Source organism: Quercus suber, unplaced genomic scaffold (assembly GCF_002906115.3).
Source record: "Quercus suber isolate HL8 unplaced genomic scaffold, Cork oak 2.0 scaffold_451, whole genome shotgun sequence".
In the NCBI taxonomy this organism is placed as follows: domain Eukaryota; kingdom Viridiplantae; phylum Streptophyta; class Magnoliopsida; order Fagales; family Fagaceae; genus Quercus; species Quercus suber.
Window position 1 is genome coordinate 282,945 of NW_027069902.1, and position 24,775 is coordinate 307,719.

A 24,775-nucleotide genomic window follows, 5' to 3' on the forward strand; every position below is an offset into this window, starting at 1 on the left:
ACTTAAGTGAATGCTTAGATGAAGAACAAGTGGATGAGCAAGATAGTCTGAAAGAAAACTATATAAATGTAAGAGACCTCTCATGAGAGGGGGATGGGAAAAAAGAGAGAAGGAGAAAGAAGGAAGATTTACTATAGTTCTAAGAATTGTATTAACTTGTAAAACAAAAGTTTATCTCCTCGGACATCAATTTATTCAAGTTTCAAGTTTGTTTTAGCATTTGTTCATCTTTTAAACCTTTCTTAAACGTTGTTTAATTCATAATCAGCTCAGCTCTTTCACCCATTCTTTAACAATTCATTGTATTTGGCTTGTTGGGCTTATATTCCATACCTTTTAGACTTATGCTACAAATCTTGACCATATATATATATATATATAATTATTAGTATTATCTATTTGAGCCAAAAGTAGCGAGTCTTTTGGGTAAATATAGCTAAATTTGAAACATATTTGCGTTATAGATACTATTACAAGTTAATTAGGGAAATGAGGAGAGAGATTGAATTTCGGCAACAGTGTTGCCGAAATTCAAGAAAAAGTAGGAGAGAGAATGAGAAAAAGGGAGGAGAGAGAAAAGCTTGAATTACGGTAATGGCATTGCCATAATTCATTCTGCCCAATTTTTCTCAGCTGCCCGTATGTGTGAGTGTGAGAAGTGCCCTGACCGGTTGAGTGCCAAAAAAAAAAAAATGTAATTGTGGCAATGGTATTGCCAAAAATGGTAGGAGAAAAAAAAGAAGTGAATGCTAAAATCTGGAGAAGAATTAAAGAAAAATATAATGTGCTACGTACACAATATTTTTACAATATTTTCACAATAAATCACAGGTAACTAGTTATTATTAGTTCAAATTTAAATTTAACATTGAGATTACTATTTTAATCTAACAATAACAACAAGTAACAACATGATACTTAGAATTTGTTGTAAAAATTGTGTACATTTATTATTTCTTAAAAAAAAAAAAAAAGTGTAATGGATTTGCCGAAAATTTTGTGGCAATTGTGGCTTGCCGAAAATGGGAGGAAAAAAAAAGTTTCAATGGGTTTGTGGCATTGGCCAAAAAAAAAAAAAAAAAAAAACTTTTTTTCCAGTTGTGGCAATGGCATTATCGAAATTGTGGGGAAAATTTTTTCCCCACAATTTCGGCAATGCCATTGCCACAATTGGAGAAAAAAAAAATTCTTCTATTTTCAGCAATGGCATTGCCATAATTGCCTAAAAAAAAAAATTTTGCCAATGCCACAAACCCATTGAAACTTTTTTTTTTCCTCCCATTTTTGGCAAGCCACAATTGTCACAAAATTTTCGGCAAATCCATTACACTTTTTTTTTTTAAGAAATAATAAGTGTACACAATTTTTACAATATTTTTACAACAAATTCTAAGTATCAGGTTATTACTTGTTATTATTGTTAGATTAAAATAGTAATCTCAATGTTAAATTTAAATTTGAACTAATAATAACTAGTTACCTGTGATTTATTGTAAAAATATTGTGTATGTAGCATATTATATTTTTCTTTAATTCTTCTCCAGATTTTGGCATTCACTTTTTTTTTCCTACCATTTTCAGCAATACCATTGCCCCAATTACTTTTTTTTGGGCACTCAACCGGTCAGGGCATTTCTCACACTCACACATCCGGGCAGCTGAGGAAAATTGGGCAGAATGAATTACGGCAATGCCATTGCCGTAATTCAAGCTTTTATCTCTGCTCCCTTTTTCTGATTCTCTCTCCTACTTTTTCTTGAATTTCAGCAACACTTTTTCTTGAATTTCGGCAACAGTGTTGCCGACTGTTGCCGAAATTCAATCTATCTCCTCATTTTCCTAATTAACTTGTAATAATACCTATAACGCAAATATGTTTCAAATTTAGCAATATTTATCCAAAAGACTCAAAAGTAACTTTCCAGTCTTAAACACTGAAATTTACAATATCCTATTTTACCAAAAAAAAAAAAAAAAGGACGAAAAAGAAAAATAGAATTATAAAATGATAATTTCTTAACAAATTAATTCCTATGCCCAAGGAGGAATTTTATTTCCATTTAACAATAAATATAAAAAAATTTAGATAGTTGTCACGTTTCAAAACAATGTTGAAAAGTAGCGTCTCGAGTGTCTAAAACTCGAGTTCCATGATAAAACTCGAGTTTTTAAGTCTCGTTTTGTAAGCGGATTGCTCTGAGGCGGAAAAAAATTCAAGTAAAAATCGAATTTTAAAGACTCGAGTTCCAAAAAACGCTGCTATAGGGACTTAAAAACGTCACTATAGGGCTTAAAAATGGAGTTATAAAAAAATTTAGCAGAAAAACGCTGCTATAGGGCTTTAAAATGTCACTATAGGACTTAAAAACGCCACTATAGGGCTCCCTGAACTTAGTATTGAACACTTATGAAAATATTTTGTAGGAAAACGCCGTTATAGGGCTTTAAAACGTCACTATAGAACTTAAAAACGCCTCTATAGGGGCGATAAAACTAATTTTTTTTTTTTGCATAGAACTCGAGTTTCTAAAACTCGAGATCTATGAATATCAATCTCGAGTTTTAGAAACTCGAGATGTCTAGTTTTCCTTATAGTTTCAAACGTTGTCTAACTAACTATATACAAAGACTTTGCATAGTTATTTTGCACATTCTCCCCCCAAGGAGTCCTTAATCCTTATCCATTTCTTGGACAGTCAACCACAAAAGTTCAGACGTGCTTCGAGAAAGACAGTAGTGCTCAATTAAAAAACCACAGAATTGGATAATTCCTCAATTATTCTTTGCATCCTGACCCTTCTTTACCTGTTCCCGAACCTTTTTTCTCCATTATGAATTGCCCCATGTGCCTGCGCCATTATTTGTAGGGTAATGATTCCATTCGCATTCATTTTTTTACGTTCATAGGCTTCATCTTTTCACATTTTAAAATCCGTACATCAACGTGGGTAATTTTTAGTTACTCTTGATGTACAAAAAATAGTATTTTTCCTCTCATATTTACAGTGGAGTTTATCATAAATGTGAAAAGAGAGGACACTATTTCTCTGTACTTTGAGAGCATCTAAATTTTTTTCCATAAACACATATCTATTAATATTGTGGGTGTGAGTGTGTGAAAAAGTATTGAAAGAATACATATCATTATTTTGATGGAAAAAGTTTTATGAATAATCTCTTCCCATTTATTATATGATAGTTTATAAGACTATTTATATATATTATTTATAAGTTTTGGGATTGTTCTATGTCTTATCAACGGTGGCAATGACTTGGGTATTTTTTTTTTGTTTTTTGTTTTTGTGTTACGACTTGTGAATCTTGTTACATGAAGGGTTTTGTCATGGCAATGGGATTGATTGTGGGCTTGCGGTGGCTAGAGGGTGGGTTGAGCAATTTGCTGAGTTGTTTGTTTTTGATTTTTTTGGGCATAATGGTTTTTTTGTGACAAATATATTATTTTAATATGGTGTATTACAAAATAGATAATAAGATACATGGTTGGGATTGTGACCAGTGCATCAGTTTTACTAAACACGTGAGGATGCAGATACATGTCCAGTTATGTACACGAGTCTGTATCCTAACGTGTCCAGTAGTCTAATGTACTAGACACAAGCCATGTCATAAGATACAAAGCATGTTGTAAAAGTGAAAATGTAAAATAAATAAAGTGGTTTTCTAATGAGGAAAAATGATTTTTTTTTTTGCATTAGTGGAGGAAAAATGCTAATAAATACTATAGCCTCAGCTTTGTAAAAAAATTACAGCAACCCTTTAGTTTTCTGTGAACAGGGTAAACTTGTGCGTATGAGTGTGCGTGTTGACCTTTTATGTTTGTCACATCTCTCATAGACAAGGACAAGGCACATTAGGCTTTGGGGCAATTCCTCAAACCCCCCTCCCCCCATTTTTTTTTTTTTAAATTACTAGTATATATAGGTATTACTTTTAGCAATTTTGTTCTATAAATTACACTTTGACCCCCTTAAACAATATCATTTGTTAAGGATATGTTTTATGTAATTAGCTAATCATTTGACAAAATGCACTTTACTTGTAATTTGGTAGATTTAGGATGGATTTAGTACTCCAAGAAACAAGAGTAGTACTTCAAGAAACAAGAGTTTAAGTTAAGTGTTAAAACCATGAAGATTTGACCAAGAAACAAGTGAAGAAAAACTTTTATTAAAGCTCGACAGATACCTTGACAGAAACAATATCTATCAAGATTTAAGAATGAAACTTGACAGAAGTTGAATCTGTCGAGATGTATGAAATTAGAATTTTCAAATATGATTTTTGGTTCTAGTTGACATGTATGTGTAGGGTTTTTTTTTTTTCTCACAACCCTAGACATATATAAGGCTTATTTTAAAGGCCGTCATATATAGAGAACATATGCATAAAGTGACCTAGTGCCTTATTCTCTTTGCAAGAAATTACTTTGTCTTTTACGCCTTAGGGTTTTGTAACCAAGTACTTCTTGATCTTTATTATTGATGAAGTGAAGAACTTTGCAGCCAACAATATTTTCAAGTTGCTGGAGTTAGTCACGTATTAGGATTCATGCAAAAGAGGTAGTACTTCAAGAAACAAAAGTAGTACTTCAAGAAACAAGAGTTCAAGTCAAGTGTTAAAACCATGAAGATCTGACCAAGAAACAAGTAAAGAAAAAATGTTCATTAAATTTCGACAAATACCTCGACAGATACCTTGACAGAAACAATATCTATCAAGATTTAAGAACGAAGCTCGACAGAAGCTGAATTTGACGAGATCTACAAAATTAGAATTTCCAGATATGATTTTTGGTTCTAGTTGACATGTATGTGTAGGGTTTCTTTTCTCACAACTTTAGACATATATAAGGCTTATTTTAAAGGCTGTCATATATAGAGAACATATGCATAAAGTGACTTAGTGCTTTATTCTCTTTGCAAGAAGTTACTGCATCTTTTGCGCTTTAGGGTTTTGTAACCAAGTACTTCTTAATCTTTATTATTGATGAAATGAAGAATTTTACAGCCAATAGTATTTTCAAGTTGTTGGAGTTAGTCACGTATTGGGAGTAGTGCAAAAGAGTTAGTCATGTATTGAGATCCGTGCATCATTGGTGGCGTTCATATACTAGAGAATTCAGAGGTTCTGAAACAGTAGAAAGTTTCTGTTGTAAGTTCATCTACGGGGTTTGTAGAGTCTAGGAACAAAAGTTTTATACTAGATCTAAAACTTCTCTTTACTATAGTGAATTGCTTTTCGAGAAAGTTTCCCTCTAGATTTTTACTATGAAACTAGTTTGTTTCATTGGTTTTCTTGGATCATTATATCTTGTCTTATTTACTATTCCATTGTGTATGATATTGACATGATATTAATGTTTGTTTGTTTTAACAAGATTTATTTATAATAAATTTAATTAACAACTTGGGTTTAAAACTTGTTAATTCTATCAATCAGAGTCTAAATTTCTCAACATCATTAATTCTTTTAAGAGTAATGTTATAACCACAAGCTTTTTTATAACATTTTTATAAACTGTACATATGGGCTCACCACTTATATCTCTTTTTTACTTATCAATAGTCACTCACCATTAAGGACGGACCCAGGTGGGGGCCTAAGGGGGTCGGGCCCCCCTAGGTCCAATTTTTTTTTTAATAGTTATTATATATTTTATTTGGTAGTTGGCCTCTTTCCAAAACCTTAGACTCCTCTTCAATAAGTTTAGCTAGCCTCATCTAAATAGCAACTATCCAACCTAAAAACTTAACAAAAACAATAAAAACATTCACAATGGTGATTGTATTTTAGCAAAAAAAAAAAAAAAAACTATTTTACCATCAAAGAACCAAAAATCATGTCTTATTAGAGAAACTAAAGATAAATTTTTTGCAATTACAGTAAATTGGTATAAATACTAGTTTACTGTAGCAAGTTGTTAAAAATAAAATAAAATATTTTCTTAAAATTATATCTCTTCCTTCAATTAAAAAACTCAAATTTTTTCTTTTCCTTTATTATTTTAATGAGTTGTTTATATTATATTAAATGAAGTGATAATAAAAAAAAACATTTGATATTGGGTGTATTGTAAAGTGGGGTGGTAAAATAGATAAAACAGTGTTTTGAGGTGCTAAAAGCTAAAATTTTTAGTATCACCATTGTGAATGTTCTGACTTCCAAAAAAAAAAAAAACTAACCAACCTAGTATTAAAAAAAAAAACATTATTTTGTTTCTGTTTTTGTCCTTGTTGGTATATTTGCATCTTAAGGTATTTAAAAACAAAGATTTTATGTGTTTATAATTTTTCAATACTATATGGATGCGTATTTGGAGTTTTTTTTTTTCTTTTCTTTACACTCAGGCCTCCGCTAACATAAAATCATGGGTCTGTCCTTGCTCACCATATTAGTAGAGCTATCCAAACCCGACTAGAGCCCGACAACCCGGCCAAACCGCTTGATTCCGACACGAACCGAAGGTCTAGTCGATCGACGGTGGGTCTCCGTTTTCAAGAACCAACACTGATGGGTTGAGTGGCAGGCTTCCTTTTCCAAAACTTGAGCCACCCAAACCCGACAGGAGTTATATACGAAGTTCGACCAAATCCAACTAGATTTGGCAAGATCTTGACCAAATTCGGCGAGATCTTGACCAAATTTGGTGGGATTTAGCTAGATCCAGCCAAATCATAGCAAATTTCAATGAAAATTTACACATTTCAATGAAAAATTTGTAGATTCTGGCAAAGTTTTGCATATTTTGGCCATGGTTTCTAGTTTCTAGCAACAATTTCCAATTTCTGGTGACGATTTCCAATTTCTAGTGAACTTTAGAACCAACCAAACCGACCCGAGCTCCACCCAAACCCGAAACCGATTCGACTGATTGACGTGGTGGTCGGTTTTAGGTCCCTCCACTTGACGCCAACGGGTTGGGTCTAGGCTGTGTCCAAAATCGACCTGGCCTGACATGTGGACAACCCTACATATTAGTAATTTGTAAAAAAAAAAAAAAATTTGTAATTCTAACATTTTTCTTCCTTTTAAAGGCCATAAAAAATTTATAAATATAAAATCTAAAGCAAAATATACAAGCCTAAAAAAATTAGCCTAACAACAAAAATTACCAATAACAAAACTAAAAAAAAATTAAGCCCAATCAACCAAATTTTTACCCATTTAAAAAAAAAAAAAAAAAAAAAAAAAAAAAAAAAAAAAAAAAAAACTCACTCTCCCAGCGGCTAAGCATCAATAGAGCCAAAAGACAGCAACAGAGTTGCCCCCAAACTCTAAGTCCTAGCTGGCTCCGTCCTTGCTCAAGGATATGAGCTGGGTTTGATGTTTCCTAACAAGAAATGCGCCTTGCCTGTAGAGATAGATAAGAATCTATATTTTGCAACACCACATACATTGGCCACCGAAAGCTAACCAAATCATATCAACATCTTCACTTTCCTTCCAATAATACGGATAGAATAAAAGTGATCAACCAGGTTGCATAATAATGCAAAAAGTAGAGGAAAAACAGTGCTATAAAAAGGTGGAGTTCTTAGCCTTTTGGTAACAAGCTAGCTAGAAAGTTTCTTAAGATTCTTAGTGCAGAGAGACTTGGGTGAAATGGCGCCTTCGACTCGCCTTGTGGAAGTTGGAATTGAAGCATTTACGTTGCTGGAGGAGAGCTTGAAGCAAAAGACAAGGCCCCCTCTTCATCATCGTCATCCACATCAACTTCCATCTACTGCTACTACAAGTAATCAGTCAAAAGAAGCCATTGACAGCTACCACATAGCCCAAAAGTATAGTGGTGTTTTGATTGTGGACTATCGCAACAAGAAGCCACTACTACCACATCGTATAGCTAATTAAGGATAGCTAAACGCTGTGAACTTGTACTAAGAATACCACGATGAAACATGTATGGCAATATGCGAAATCTCCATTGGTAACTAGGTTAATTTTTTTTTTTTTTTTTGAGATCTAACTAGGTAGTAGTATTATATACTCGATAATATGGATGTAAGGTATAATTAACTCCCATGACCTATGCATGCAATGTGAAATAGAATGAATTGACAATTATATTGTGAACATAAGTAATAAAACCCACGCATCTATATCAATATATTACTAAAAGCTGAAGCGTAGCGTTTAATGTTGCTGCTCTCGTGTTGCGCCACATCAGCTGCCACGTCATTTTTAAAAAAATATATAATTTGCCCTACAATTTTAAAATGATTTTTACAATTTTCAGCCTTTTAAATACAATCCATTATTTATTTATTCACTTCCACTATCACTCTATAATAAATCCAGCCCACTACTTATTTATTTACTTCCACTATCACCATATAATAAATCTGTATAATTAATCTAGCCACCTCTTATTTATTTAGTTCCATTATCAAGTCTAACCCAAAACTTTTTCAGTTCAGCTTTAGGATTTTGTGTGAGCTTTTTTAGCTTAAAGGAAAAAATAAAATAAAATAAATAAAATAAAAAAACGTTGAAGCCTTTCAAGCTTTAGGTTTTTTTTTTTTTTTTTTCCAATTTTCCTATAATTGTTTTTAACATTTTTTTTTAAAATATTTACATTTCTCCAACCTTTCTCTCTTCTTACCATTTCATCTCCCCACTACTTCTTCAATCTTTTTCCTTCCCTTACCTTTTCATCTCCCCATTACCCTCTACATTAATATCATTCTTCCTTTTTCCCTTCATCTTCCTTTACTTTTGCCTCTTCTTATTCACACCCTCTATCTATAAATTTGTCGTGTCGGACCGTGTGCCTTACCAATCCATCCAACCACCAATTGGTGAAGGATGAGGGGGCACAAATCTTTTATAGCATTCGATCGTAGACCAAGCCCATTGGTATTGGAGCGAATTGTGAAATCCCTCACAATCCCTCCCTCACAATACGGCTCCAACGACTCGAACCTATGACCTTGGCTCTGATACCACTTGTCGGACCGTGTGCCTTACCAATCCATCCAACCACCAATTGGTGAAGGATGAGAGGGCACAAATCTTTTATAGCATTCGATCGCAGACCAAACCCATTGGTATTGGAGCGAATTGTGAAATCCCTCACATGTCGCTATCTCTTCTATTCTATGCATAGTTTTTCCTCACAAAAAAAAAGGTACTCTCTCTCTCTCTCTCTCTCTAAATTTTTTGGTGGATTTTTATTTTTATTTTTATTGCATCTCTACTTTAGGTTGATAATTTTTTATATTCTTTAAAACTCTATTTTGGGTTAATGCAATTTAGTTTTGTTTTTTAAATTGTTGTTGTTGTTTATTTTATTTTTTATTCTCTTTGATTGTTAAATGTTATCCTATTGCGATCTAAAGAATTAAATATAGCATATAAAAATATAATATTATTCTATTACATAGCATGATTTGGATAATTTGGTATTTATTTTGTTACATAGCATGATTTTTTATAGTACTCAATTAGGATGTTAAACTATGAGACTTTACTAATTTTTATTTATTTTCTAATCCTTTGTGGTGGACAAAGTACTTTTAATAGTTGTATTAGAAGTACTCTATAATGCCATTTATTTAAAGAAAAGCAAAGGTTAGCCAAACGAAAATAATTGAATATGTGACAAATTGCAAAAGTCAAAATTTGTATATATACAATAATTGTTTATTTGATAATATGTTTTGGGTGGCCGAAATTATAATTTCTACAAAGAAAATAACCTTAATAGATTATCAAAAACAAAATCTTATCCTAATATTGGTTCAATTAATCATTGTTAAGTTTTATTAATTTTTTTTAGTTTACATTTTTTTGGTGTTTTAGATTGTTCCTATGTTACATATATGATTGTTCCTATAATAAATAAAAATATAATTACGAAATGCATTACTCATTATTAGATTAGTTTAAATTGTAAAAAAAATAATAATAAAATCACTATAAAAATAATTATCACGCGCAACGCGCGAGTCCGCGACTAGTTGATGATAAAGATGGAACCGAATAGACTGCTAGTTTCACTACAACACATCAAATCAAATACACACAGAGACGGAGAAATGGAGATGGATGTGCTAGCTCAAAGGGTCATAGACTCATAGGACTTCGCTAGATATATATTTTTCTCGTAAAAAAGGTCAATTCAAGGGATGAGATTTAAGAGCTTGTCATTTTGATTTGAAAACAGAGCTCTAAAGTGTCGCCAATCTTCTAAGGATGATGAACTAGCATGATTAGGTATAGCAAGGTCTGTGTTGAATAGTTTTCTATGAGCGAAGGTTGATGAACTTGCAATTTAGGCATTAGGACTATGAAAGCTCAATAGTGCAAAATTCTATAATTTGTTTAGACCCTCAATTTTAAACTTATAGCTAAATTGTCTTTACATTACTCAACTAAATGCGGAATAAGAGTAAATAAAACACAATAAAGTGGAACTACTCTCTAGTGCATAAGAATATACAATAAACAATAAATGTAAAGTACAAAGAGTAAAGAAAGAGAGATGCAAATACAATATAACACCGAGACGTGTTATCGAAGAGAAAATCGAAGTATTTGGCGAAAAACCTCTCTGCGGCCTTCCTAGCCGAAATAATCCACTAATGAATAAAGTTGGAGTACAAGGATATCAAAAAGACCCTCCAAGCCTAATCTTCCCACTATACTTTGAGTTCCAGCTCTCAACAGATTTCACTGAGTCATGTTTTCACTAGTTATCTGGATCCTGCAATTAGTTCCAAATTGCACCCACCATAGAATGACTTATTCCAATGCTTCTCATATGCACCAAAACAACTCTCAACACAGAGAAATGTGTAGATGATTGTGGATTTACAATCTCTAATTCTTGAGTGTATTTTTAGGGTTTTCTTTCTGAAAGTTTCCTTACAATTTCATAGGTAATGTGGGCTTTTATAGTATGGGTAAAGAAATTAGGAAAGCACATTAAAACAACTTGGCAGTGCATCTCGCGGGTCATCTCGTGAGTTGGCCTAGTTGCAAGATGAGTTGCGAGATGCCTTCTAGCACTTGACTCTTCAGCTTCCAGCATGTACTTCTCATATGGCCTTTTACGGATTGTCCACTCGCAAGCCAGTTGCGAAGTTCTCTGTTCTTCACAATTATTCACCAAAATCTCACACTCAACCCTTAGTGGTGGCACCACGTTGAGCCTAGGGTGTTCCTGAGAACACCCTGAACTTAAAAAAAAAAAATATATATATATATATATAATAATTAATTTTTTTATTTGTTTACCCTTTAAAAAAAATTAGGAACACCTTCAATCAAAATTAGGAACACCCTAAATAAGAAAAAAAATTTGTTCTACTTTCAAGCCAAAAAAAAAAAAAAAGCCCAAAAAAATTTGGACAAAAATCTGAAAAAAAAAAAAAAAAAAAATTGTAACAGAGCAAGCCCACAAGGAAAAAAAGGCCCAACATCAATCGGTAAAGCAAACCCAACAGATTACAATAGCAAACCCACAAATTCTAAAAAAAAAAAAAAAAACCAAAACCCAATATACTAAATTTAGAAACCAACGGATAACACTTGAAAGAAAGAAAGAAACCTAACCCATAAACCCAATATACTGAGCTCCAGAATGCTAGAACCAACAGATCGTCAGATCAGAGAAGGAGATCGCCAGATCAGGCCTCAAACTCGAGCTCTAGAATAGCAGAACACATCGAATCGGAGATCGGATTGGTCTTCCTCACCTCGACGTGCTACCCAAGTCCGGTCGGTGCCGCCCCTCAGCCTTAGGCCTTCCTGCTCCATCAACCTCAAGGTATTTCATCTCTATCTCAGTCTCTTTGTGTCTCAGTCTCTCTCTCTCTCTCTCTCTCTCTCTCTTTATCTGATTCTCTATCAGATAATCACTCTCTCACTTTGTTTGTTGCTTTTGGCCTTTTGCTGAGCTTTATTTATAACTGTTTTTGGCTTTATCTAGTGTTGGTGTTGGTGTAAGATGTTGGTGTTGGTGAGATTATTAATTGTCTTTTAGTGTTGGTGTTGGTATCTTTTGGTGAGATACAATAAATTAACTTTATCTAATTGGCTCTAGTCCTGTGATTGGGGGCCATGGGGCATTGGGGCTTGTCTGTTGAATTGGGGGGTGGATGGGGGCATGGGGCCGAGGTAGTGCAAGTGTGTTGTGTGCTAGTGCTAGTGCAAGTGTGCAACTAATAATTAATAAATATGGCTGTGTGTTGTGTGCTAGTTGATTAGTTCAACTAATGGTCATAAAATATGTAATAAATCACTCTTTTTTAGACTTGGACTTAAGCTATATGGCCTATATATTTTTGTGTTGCACAATTTATTGACTTTCCTTTTTTTTTTTTGTTAAGTAATAGTGTGATATTCCAAGTATCAAACAACCATAGTAATTAGTTGAACTAATTAATTTTATTTGTTTGGGATATTAATTAACCAATAATTAATTGGGGAAAGCAACTAATGAAATAATTAATAATTTAACTAACCAATACATTATAAAAGACAAACAACTTAAATTATGTTAAGCTAAACAACAATTAATAATTTTATAATTAATGAAACAACAACATAACAAATTATAGTTTATAAAAGACAAACAAATTAATAAAACAACTAAATAACAATAATTAATAATTTTATTAATATTTCAAATGAACTTCTTAAGGAATATCCTGAGAAAAATTCCTGGAGCCGCCACTATCAACCCTTACAATAAATCCCATAAACATATAGGGAAATGATTGACTAATTACAATTAAATTGGACACGGAATTAAAACCAACAAAATATAATTAAAAATCACAACTTTACAAAGTGTCAACATATTACCCCTCCCATGAATTCCAAGGGAAGACCTTTCCTTGTGTCTTGCTACATACCTCTTCTTTTAGCGAGAAAAGGGCTTCTATAGTCTTCTATGAGTAGTGGTAGATGAATTATTCCTCAACAATCAGGTACAAAACCTATTAGCACATCACTCCTTCCATGATTCTAGAGGAAGGCATTGCCTAAGATTATTCCTCAATGATTTCAAAGGAGAAACTTGCCACATCTTAATGCATTAAATATCAATGGTGATCAATTTTGTGTAAACAAAGAAGTTTTATGTCCACAACATTTTATAGTACTTTCACAATAAATCATAGGTGGTTAGTTGTTATTGGTTCTAATTTGAACATATCACTAAAATTACTTTTTTGCCCCATTGATAACAACCCGTAACAACTTACCACAAATGATTTATTATGAAAATATTGTGAAAATATTGTGAACATAGTATTTTTCACGTAAATAAATGCATTAATAATCTAATACTTGCTCTCAGGTGCGACTCTAAACTACTTATCAATAAATGAGATAAAATACTTGAGATTTTTAACTTTTAAATAAGAAGTAGAGTAAATGGGTTTTCATCCCACTTGGATAGGGTGGATTTTGGAGTGTATTCAATTTGTTACATATTTTATTTTGGTTAGTGGAGAGCCCAAGGGTCATATTATTTCATCTAGAGGTATTCGCCAAGGGGACCCTTTGTCTCCATATCTCTTCTTACTATGTTCAAGGGGACTAAATGGGTTTATTCAACATGCAATGGATGGTGGGCTGATTAAGGGCTTTTCTCTTTGTAGAACCGGTTCAAAAATTTCTCACTTGTTTTTTGCAGATGACGGTCTCCTTTTTTGCCGGGCACGGGTGAAGGATGTGGAAGCCATTCAAGATCTCTTGATTATCTATGAAAAGGCATCGGGACAAAAAAATAAATTCTGCAAAAACTACTCCTTTCTTTAGCAAGAATGTCTTGGATTCTCCAAAGGAGGTAATACAAAATTTGTTGGGAGTACTTGAGATTAAAGAAAATGAGAAGTATTTGGGCTTGCTTGCTGTGGTAGGTAGAAATAAGAAAGCTAGCCTAAATTATATTAAAGATAGGGTGTGGGGGAAACTACAAGGGTGGAAAGAGAAGTTGCTTTCTCAAGCGGGTAAAGAAGTTTTGTTGAAGGCAGTGGTTCAAGCCATCCCTACCTTTGCAATGAGTTGTTTCCGCTTACCGGTGGATCTATGCCAAGCTATTGAGATGCTTTTTCAAAAATTTTGGTGAAGTCAACATGCAATGCTAGGAAAGCAAGTATGGAGAATGATTCATGACACGGATTCCCTTTTTTACAAATTTCTTAAGGTGAAATACTTCCCAAATGGCAGTGTATTTAAAGCAAAGTCAGCCCCAGGCTCATTTGCTTGGAAAAGTATTTTTCGTTCTAGAATCTGATTGCAAGGGGTGCTCGATGGAGAGTAAGGGATGGAAAGAATACTCGGATTTTTCAGGATGCTTGGTTACCAAATTTAAATGATGGTATAATTATCTTTCATTGAGGTTTACTAGCATTTGATGCCACTGTTGATGTGCTAATTAATCAGTCAACTTGTTGGAACATGAGTTTGATTGGCCAATGTTTTTACCCCCTTGATGCTCACCTCATAAAACCCCTTCCTCTATGCACCACTCCCCAACCCAATTCCCTGATTTGGCCTGCTGAGAGGAATGGTCATTACTCGGTCAAGATGGGTTACAAAGTGGGGGTGTCGGGTTGGGTCAGGTTAAGAGGATTTTTTGACCCAACCCATCATGGTGGGTCAAAAAAAAACTCAACCCAACCTAGCTCATCACATAAGTCCAACCCAACTCAACCCAACCCATATGGGTCGGGTTGGGTTGGGTTGAACCCATGGGTTAGACAAATTTATTATTATTATTATTAATAATAATAAATTGAGTAGAAAAAAAATATAAATATAAATATATTAAAAAAACCCCAAAATTAGTATCAATGTGACTCCTTAAAGGCAAACAACACTAATGACTAAATAACAATAATAATTTACTAGAGTTTTTGTAAACTAATTGACTTTTATATATGATAGGAAGAGATAGTTATTTTAAAAAAATTTATTAATTATTTAATATATTTTAAATATATATATATTAAATATATGGGTGGGTTAGGTTAGGTTTGGCAGGTTTGGAATTTTATGACCCAAATCCAACATGACCCGTTATCAAAAAAAATTTTGTAACCCAACCCAACCCACCAAGCCCTAAAAACGGACCCAACCTGGCTGGTTGGGTTAGGTTGGGTTGATTTTGGCGAGTTGGTGGGTTGGCTACACACCCCTATTACAAAGCTTTCTGTGAAGAACCGCAGGTTGTTGAGGATGAAATGAATAATTTAGAGGCACATATAAATTTTTGGAAGCTAAAGGTTCTAGGTAAGATTAAACATTTTCTATGGAAATCTTGTACAAACTCTTTGCCCACAAAAGTTAATCTGTTGAAGAGAACCATTCAACAAGAAGATGTTTGTCACCTTTGTTCCAAAAATTTAGAAGATGTTCTCCATGCTTTGTGGGGGTGTGAGAAGGTCCATTAGGTTTGGTAAAGGAAGTTTGGTTGGCTAGACAGTAATCAAGTTGCTTCAGGTTCTTTTTCGAATCTAGTGCAACTAGTTCAGAAGAAACCAAATTTATTTCCTCTTTTTGCATTCACGACTTGGTCAGTCTGACATTATCGTAATAAGTCACGTATGTAGGAGCATTCAATACCTTTAGATAGAATGTTTTTGCTGAAGAATATCTTCAGGGTTATTTAGCCAGGCTTCGGCAAAAGCAAAAACATCATAGAGTAGTTGCAGAAAATGGAGGCCGCCTAGTGTGGATTTTGTGAAGATTAATTTTGATGGTGCATTGTTTGGAGAGTCTGATGAAGCGGGGCTTAGAGTGGTGATTCGTAACTCATAAGGGGAGGTTATGGCTACTCTCTCCGAGAAAATTATGAAACCACCAGTTGTGGAGACCGTGGAGTTATTGGCAGCTCGTGGTCCAGTGGCTTTCTCTCTTGAAATTGGTTTCTAAAACTCAGTTTTTGAGGGTGACTCCGCATCTGTTATTAATTCCTTGAAGGATAGGGACATGTCAAACTCTCAAGGAGGTCATATCATAAAAGACATTGTGTCTTACGCTAACTTGTTATTAAGAAAGGTAATGTAGTTGCACACGCCTTAGCTCAGAGAGCAAGATTATTTTTTCCTTTAGAGGTCTGGATGGAGTCTATTCCACCATATATTTTTTCTTTTGTTCTATTTGATTTTCCGAATTCAGTTTAATAAAAAGGTTTAGTCTTTCTTCTTAAAAAAAAAAAAAAAAAAAAAAAAGAAAAAGAAAAGAAAAGAAAAAGAAGTAGAGTATAAATATATATTTATACTCATTTAGAGAAGGTTGCATTGAATTTGATCCATATATGTATCAAATTCAATACAACCTGTTAGGTTTTGAGTTTGTAATGTTGGCAAATCATGACAAAAACTAAGTCTTATTGGTTTAGAATGGTCTACATTGAAGTCCAAGACAAAAAACTCAAGTTCGGGATGAAAAAAAAAAGAGTTATAATCTATTTCGTTCGATTGGTACTCGATTGATCGAAAGTCACATATCAGCAAAAAATCAGCAAACGGAAAAAACCCATAACTTGACCGTTTAAAGCCCTAATTGCAAGCCGCTTTTCCAGTATTTAAAGGACATTATAAGCTATTCTTAGGGAGGTTTTTCAAAGTTTTTTAGAGAGATTAGAGTGCATATTGTGTCTCTTTTATAGATTTAGGGTTTTGTACCCAAAAACTCTCTAAAGTCTTCTACTGGTGTTATTCCTTGAAGAATCTCAAGATCTGGTGTTGTAGAAGTTGATGCATACGAGATCAACGTCTAAGGAGATCCAAAACCTTTTAATGGAGTTTTAAAGTCACAAGTGTGGGTGCTAGTGTTGCAAAGGCATAATAGAGAAACAGTCCGTAGATTCGGAGTTTGCATGTGGTCGTGTCAGTAAGTTCTACATGTGATAGCAATAGGATGTTAGTGGTCTAAATCTTATTGTAAACTTTGATTCTCTATAGTGAATTTGCTTTTTACCTTGAGAATAATTATGTTAAATCTTCTCCAGGTTTTTTACCGGTTTAGTTTTCCTGAGTCATTATATCATTTTATTATTTATTTTTCCGCTGCTCTTGCATGATATGATTCTTTTGTTTTAATCTAGATTTGAATAATAAGTCTAAGCATTCACTTGGTTAATTAATTATGTTAAACAATCTAGTTTACAGGGATCTAAAACCTTACACAACCTTCTCTGAAGGAGTTTTTTCTTTTGTATAAATAATGCATCTCACATTGTTATTGGTTCTTAATTACTTTTCCAATAGAGATGAAAAATCACTTCATTAATAACCATTACAAATTAGCCAAAGCTCAAATAATCCTCTTTTTTTTTTTTCTTTTTTTTTATTAGAAGAATATTTATAGTCCTTAAATTTTAAAGTATTGGAACCAATAACTGAATGGTACAAATTCTCTGTTTTATTTTTCGTATTCTTCTTATACTCCAATTATAAGTTGTCATGTATTATTTTATTTTATTTTTTTGAGAAAGTAGTTGTCATGTATCCATTTGACTTCTTTTATTATAAAATAACCAATATTTAAAGAGAAGTGTTACATTCATAATATTTTCACAACAAATTATCAGTGGTTAGTTGTTATTAGTTATAATTTGAACATTTCACTAACAACTTACAATGACCTGCTACTTATGATTTATTATGAAAGTGCTGAGAAAATTTCATAGACATAGCATTTCTCAATTTAAAATGGGACAAATTAACTATATATAGCATATCATAATTGGTAAAATATAAAGTGAAACACAAAAAGTGGAATATAAGATTCTGGTAACTCAAGATAATTTAGAACTTAGTAGTTTCGAAGTCAGTATATCCAAACCTCTTTTTTTCTTTTTCTTTTTTGGTCGTAATATTCTGAAGTTGATGAGTTCTTATCAATATTTTGGATATGGTACTATTTCTCAGTTTAAAATGGGGAAAAAATCAACTATATGTAGTATGTAATGATTTGTAAAATATAAAGTAGAACACGAAAAGTAGAATATAAGATCCCGATAACTTAGGATAATTTAAAACTTGGTAGTTTCCAAGTCAATATCCAAACCTTATTTTTTTCTTTGTTGTAATATTCTAAACTATTGATGTGGGACTTAATTTGAACACAATTGTGCAACGCCTTAATTACCAATTTTGACATTGTTTATCATGGCATAATATAATTGCATTTAGTATATATAGTGACATGATTTTTTTTTATTTAAAATTACACTAAGTAGAATTTTTCAGAATTATTTAATTGTTAATCCAAATACATAGCTTGGGCTATTGTCTAGTACATACTATACCATGCAACCTCATTTATTTTCTAAACTACCACCTAAAACTTCAAGAAATTAATTCCTTTCATGTATTCTCCAATCTATTTTAATTTATAAAATTCATATTTATTAATGAAAGTTGGATTAAAAATACTTTAACTTCTAACATAGTACGTTATAATTTATAGATAATAAAAGTAAGTCTAAGTGAAAGTGGAGTGTCAATCACAACTTACAACATTAATATTTAAAGAAAAATATTTTCAGAAAAATTGTGTCCCTAGTTTTATTATTGCTAAATATATAAGTTTATAACAAATTTCAATTCTACATCATCAATTTTTTCCCCTTTAAATCTTTGGGTGAGGAACTCCACCCGAATGAGGGCGAACGGAAGGTTCAGGAGTCGCCATTCTTTATTTAGTGGTGATAGAATTCCTATAAGCTAGGTGATCCCCATTCAGGAGATTTACGCAGCACTAATATTGGAAAATTATTACTAAATCAGAGATAATTAACCAAATTGTTATTTCTTGATTCTCGTTTCTGTTAAAGGCTACTAAAGATAGTTAAGTGGTCACAAATTTCAGGCAACTAACTAAACTAACTTGTGTTATAAATTCGAAAGCCATCAGCTTTAGTTTCTTCAATTTAAAACGAAAACCAAAAAAAAAAAAAAAAATCTGTAAGACCAATTCCTAAGGCCATCATGACAATTGCAGGAAGATTTGAAGTAAGAGCCGTTCTTGTTCTAGGCTTAGCATTTTCCTGTTGTGTAGCCGAATCTACACTCCGTCGTGGCCTTGTCGATGCTGCTGGTCCTACAGATTTCAATGTTAACTCTTATGGTGCTAAGGCCGATGGCAAGACCGATAATGTAGAGGTGAGTTAAGAGACAAGTGCACGCTTGTTAATAGACCATTTTAAAAAAAATTTAATATCACTTTTATGAAAAATTTTAAAAACCATAAAAGAAGTCTTTTTTTTTTTCATAATAAGTTTCTAGAAATATTTCTTAAACCAATTCTTTAACTTCTACTTTTATCTTTTGCATGCATGCAAACGTTCACATAACAAAACTCATTGTTATAACAAATGTGCTTCATTTTTTTGGTAAGAGCTGGAAACACTATGGATATTGTAAGCACATGTATAATTGTGTAGGAACACTATGGAGGTCATTATAGTGGTGGCTCTAAAAAGTTTTTTTAAGGTGGTCACTAAGAAATTTAAATTATACAAAATATAATAAAGTGATATTTGAATATTTGCTACAACTGGGAGTTGATAAGGAAAGCAAAATTGTTGTGACTGCAAAGCCAAAAAAGTTATAATTGTCGTCATTATCAAGGAGAACTCACAATTACAATATTTTTCTTAATACCATTTTTTTTAAGGAAAAATGAAATCAAAGATTATTTTTATTGAACAAATTAAATGAGCTACAAATTTGAATTATTAGTGACTTTTATCTTTTTGTTTTATAATAGGTTTTTTTATTGAATAATCTATTCACTTGTTGTTTGGTCTTGTCTTGTTTTTGTTTAGTTTATTTTTTTATTTTTATTTTGGTAATATTTATTGATGATATTTAATCTTATATATGTGTGTGTGCGTGTATATATGTATGTATGTATGTATGTATGTATGGGATTAAGGATTATGTTTTTTGGGGGGGGGGGGGCAAAATTAATTTTGGAGTAATGCTATGTTTATAACATTTTTACAATAAATCTTATATAAAAAATTATTATTGGTAAGTAAAAAAAAATAATATCATTATAGGACCCAAATCAGAATTAGTAACAGTTTACCACATTGGATTTGTTGTAAAATTATTGTGAAAATAATGTGAATGTAGCATTACTCTTATTTTTGTTGAACCCAATTTTTTGTAATTCTCAAGTTAGGATATTTAACATTTTTATTAAGGTGGTCACAATAAATTAGTTTAACATATAATATTTTTTTGGTAAGTGTATATATACATTTTTTTGCAAGTCAGGGTGTTCTTGTAACCAATTCCAGTGGGTCATAACCAGTGGCGGAGCCACACACAAGGGTGGGGGGGGCCAAGGCCCTCCCAAAATTTTAAAAAATTAATTTATAGTATGTATATTATTTACATTTTAAAAAATGTAGCATGTAAAAATTGAAGTTAGCCCCCTAAATTTTGAGTCATTTTAATGGTGCTCTTAAAAGAAAGAGAAAGTATACTAAAATCATATAATTTAAGAGGTTTAACAAATTAAGCTATGTAGAAAATGATAAATTTTTGTACATGTATAATAGAAAAAATACATAACTTTTATATACTCATTAAAATTTAGAAGATGATAAATTTCCTTAGTAAATTAATTTATATATGTGTGTGTAAAGGTTTGTCTTAACTAACATATTTGCATCACAATTTGGCCCCCCCAAACCAAAATTTCTGACTCCGCCCCTGGTCATAACCAATCCCAGAAAACCTATAAATAGGCAACTATCAATCAGATTTTTCTTAAAATAGAGAAAGTCCTTTCCATTATTAAGATTTTATTTTGCGATTCACGTACTGCTATTCCGTTTATATTTTAAACTACGTGGCAATGAATAGAATAGATCAAATTTCAAATAGTAACTCGTAAACAAGGTTTCACAATATTGGATCCAAATAACCTCTATTATAATTTTTGCTGCTATGGTTTCATACAGGCATTTATGAAAGCGTGGGTTGCTGCATGTAAATCTGGTGGTAGTCCGGCAAGGCTTGTCTTTCCCAAAGGGACGTATGTGACAGGGCCTCTCGTGTTTGCAGGGCCATGCAAGGCCTCAAAAATAACTGTTGAAGTTCAGGGAACTATTAAAGCTACAACTGATATTAGTGAATATACCTCTCCTGAGTGGATTTTGTTCGAATCGATCAGCGGTTTGACACTTACCGGTGGTACTTTTGATGGTCGAGGTGAGACTGTCTGGAAGTACAATGACTGTGATCAGAATTCCGGTTGCCAACTCCTCCCATCTGTAAGCATCCACTATATTTTAAGTTTGGAGAAAAAAATTACATTTTACCTGCTTCGTTTTATCTTATTACAATTTAATTTTTCAAATTTTCAGTTATCATGTTTGAACATGGTACTGCATGTATTGAAATGATTATGTGCACGATTAATTTCTTGATTTTGTGCAGTCAATCAAATTTTCCAAACTGACCAATACCGTAGTTCATGGGATCACTTCTCTAAATAGCAAATCGTTCCACACGCATGTTTATATGTGCCAAAACTTTAAAGCCTACGATCTCACCATAACTGCTCCATCTAATAGCCCCAACACCGATGGCATGCATATAAGCTCGTCCAATCTCGTCAATGTATCAAACAGCGTAATTGGAACCGGTGATGATTGCATTTCTATTGGACAAGGGGTTACCAATCTCGGTGTCACTAATATTATCTGTGGCCCAGGACACGGCATAAGGTACATTTTTCTGCAGTTAAAATGAATATATTTCATAGTTCAGATTAAATAATATTAAAAATTTAAAGACGCATATATAGTTAAGGCAATGATTTTGTTACTGTTCTTCAATTCATCCACAAAATTCTATACCTGCAGTGTTGGCAGCCTTGGCAAGTATGATGATGAGAAAGATGTGAGTGGGGTTGTTGTGAGTAATTGCACATTAAGAAACACAGCCAATGGTGTGAGGATCAAAACCTATTCAGGTTCACCCCCAAGCAAAGCTTCAGGCATCACTTTTCGAGATATAATTATGGATGTGGTTAAAAATCCCATCATCATTGATCAGAAATATGGTTCACATAAGAGTGCGGTAATTCATCTAAATTTCTTACTATTTTTTGCTAATCCATTTACTAGCACAACTTGCTTGCTTGTCAAGAAGCTTGATTTGAACTCGGCTTTGCTTTGCATAGGCATCCAAAGTGCAGATTAGCAACGTTCATTTCAAGAACATTGTTGGCACCTCGACTTCAGATGTTGCAGTGTCATTATTATGCAGTTCACAAGTGCCTTGTGAAGTTGAATTGGTAGACATTGATTTGAAGTTCCAGGGCAGTAGTAACAAAGGAAAATCAGCTTCATCCTCATGCTTGAATGCAAAGGTTAAGACCGGAGGCAAACTGAATCCACCGGCTTGTCGATAGCTTCTTCATGCACCAACAAAATTTTTTTTTTTTTAACGATTGAGCTTAGCTTACTGTCACAGTATTTTATGTGTACAAGTAAGCTTATTTTCGTGTTACAGCTAGCAGGGAACTAGTTGTCATTGTAATAGAAGAGCCTGAGTTAAAGAATTGGCGCTTCTTTTAGGAGACATCTTGATCCCTTGAAACTTGTAAGTTGCACACATATATGTAATGGGAAATGTAGCATACCCCGTGTAGTAAGCTGCTCAAGCTGCTCTGGATTTTTTTAAGATTAGCTTTCATTAAACGGAGAAAATTTAATTTTTTTTGCACAAGAATTTATATTGCGGAAGAAAAACATTAATAATCTATGAAAGTATGAAATCTAATATGTGGATTGTAAAGCTCTATTGAAAGACTTGGGTAAAATGGTGCACCTTCAGGTAGTGGTAGCTTTAGGAAATTTATCCAAAGTGGTCATTAGAAGTCTTAAATTAAACAAAATTTAATAAAATAAAACTTGAATATATTGACTTCACACAAAAAAAGTGTAAATACATAATGTTCAGGATTAAGTCAATGCAATACTCCACTAATTTCTTTTTTAGGGAAATTATGGTCAAAAGGTTGAAAAAATTAAGTCTCTTTGTAAATATACTATTTTTATTTCATCCTAATCATTAATATGAAAAAATGAGACATTTTCTTATAGCCTAAGATCTAAAAAAAAATTATTTAAGTAAATACGAATTTGCTTAGAAGATAAATCTTGCAATATAAGTGATTTCTTTATAAGAAATTTGTCATAGTACTAGCAAAAGAATAAATGATAAACTATAAATCTGTTCAACATATTCAATTTAGGCATTCGACCATTATATTGTTCAATATCGTATCCAAGTATTTGTTTTAATGCATATGCATATGTACAAAATGTATCACATAAATCCAACAAACTCAACTAAAGAATAAAACATGCATTAATAGACTAGCTATTTGAAATATTCATTTTAAAAAAATATTGATTTTAAAATATGCCTTTAGAAAACACAATTTAAAAAATCAAAATTAAACATTTAATTTGGGCTTTTAGGCTAATTTGTTTGTTTGGCTAATTTTTTTTATAAGTGTTACATCCACTACATTTTTGCAACGCTTTCATAATGAAGTCTAAATGACAAGTTGTTATAGGTTCTAATTTAATCATACTACTAAAATTTCTTTTTTGTCTACTTGTAACAATAGTGTGAACATAGCATTTTTTTACAATTTTTTTTGGTTCGACCTTTAATGGATTAAAATTTTGGAGAGGTCCAATTTTTATTTAGAGTGTTTAATTTTTTTTAGGGTGGTCAAGTTTGTTTTCTAGGGTGGTCATTAACCCATATTAATTTAAAATTCAATTTTTTTAAGGTGTATATATATATATATACATATATAAATCAGGTTAGGGTGGCATGGCGCCGCCCCTGCCTTCAGCCAACCTTGAAAAAAATTAATTCTCTGGAATCGCTGCAGTGTGTGTGTGTGTTCTTGATCATGTTCATCATATAAAGAGAGGTAAGCGTTTGTTATCAGCCAAATGCATGGTGGTGAATTAATTGATTAATTGTTGATTATCATTATGATTAAGAAACCTCCACCAAAAGTTTGGAAACTTTGTTAAACTAATTAATGTACACTTTCATTACTTAAAAGTGATGATACCTAAGCTGATTTTGGATTAGATTTTCCTTCTAAATTTTTAATTAGTTTATTTTCTTATATAAAGTTTTTTTTTAAGCCTCATTTTTTTTTATAGATATAAATATACTTTTACTAATTTTTTTCAAATAAGAAAATAAGATTAAAAAAAAAAAATCCAAATGTAAACTTAGTATAGTATATATATGGGACTAATTAGCTGATTATATTCATAAATAATTGACCATAAACGATGGCACCATTTAAAAACACTAGCCTATGGCCTATGGGGGAAAAGATATTTACACTCTTCTTTCACGCATTTTGATCCAAAAAAAAAATCCATAATAGAAGTTGGAAAGCCTTTGAATAATGGATGCCACTTAATGGATTATATTATAGATTCGAGTGAGCCTAGGTATCCTGTTTTAATAGATGCCACTTATCAGTTAACAGTTATAATACTAATAATAATAGACGATAGGGTCGATATGAAAATGAAATCAAATATAAAGAGTTAATTAAAATGAAAATTTTGAAACAGAAACAACCAGAATTAAAAAAAAATATTAAAATTAAAAATCCCAAACTTTAGGAGCCAAAAGTATATTCTAGTCAAAATTTAAATAATGGCCCCTAGATTTATTATTATTAAAAAAATACATTTACAAAAATGAGTAATAGATCAATT

At 32.3% G+C, this 24,775-nt stretch overlaps 1 protein-coding gene across 1 annotated transcript; it reads left to right on the forward strand.

Annotated features, from left to right (window-relative positions):
• Positions 1-18,926: 18,926 nt before the first annotated feature.
• Positions 18,927-22,707, forward strand: LOC112018938 (exopolygalacturonase clone GBGE184). Its single transcript, XM_024051474.2, has 5 exons — positions 18,927-19,148; positions 20,963-21,274; positions 21,441-21,730; positions 21,869-22,085; positions 22,189-22,707. The coding sequence occupies exons 1-5, from the start codon at positions 18,975-18,977 to the stop codon at positions 22,417-22,419; spliced, it is 1,224 nt and encodes a 407-aa protein (XP_023907242.1). The 5' UTR covers positions 18,927-18,974; the 3' UTR covers positions 22,420-22,707.
• The last annotated feature ends 2,068 nt before the right edge of the window (positions 22,708-24,775 follow it).

Bases quoted from the DNA above. Each gene is read 5' to 3' on its own strand.
- LOC112018938 (XM_024051474.2), top strand. From the start codon at position 18,975: ATGACAATTGCAGGAAGATTTGAAGTAAGAGCCGTTCTTGTTCTAGGC. The intron at 19,149-20,962 runs GTGAGTTAAGAG...GGTTTCATACAG, and splicing joins GCAAGACCGATAATGTAGAG to GCATTTATGAAAGCGTGGGT. The intron at 21,275-21,440 runs GTAAGCATCCAC...GATTTTGTGCAG, and splicing joins GTTGCCAACTCCTCCCATCT to TCAATCAAATTTTCCAAACT.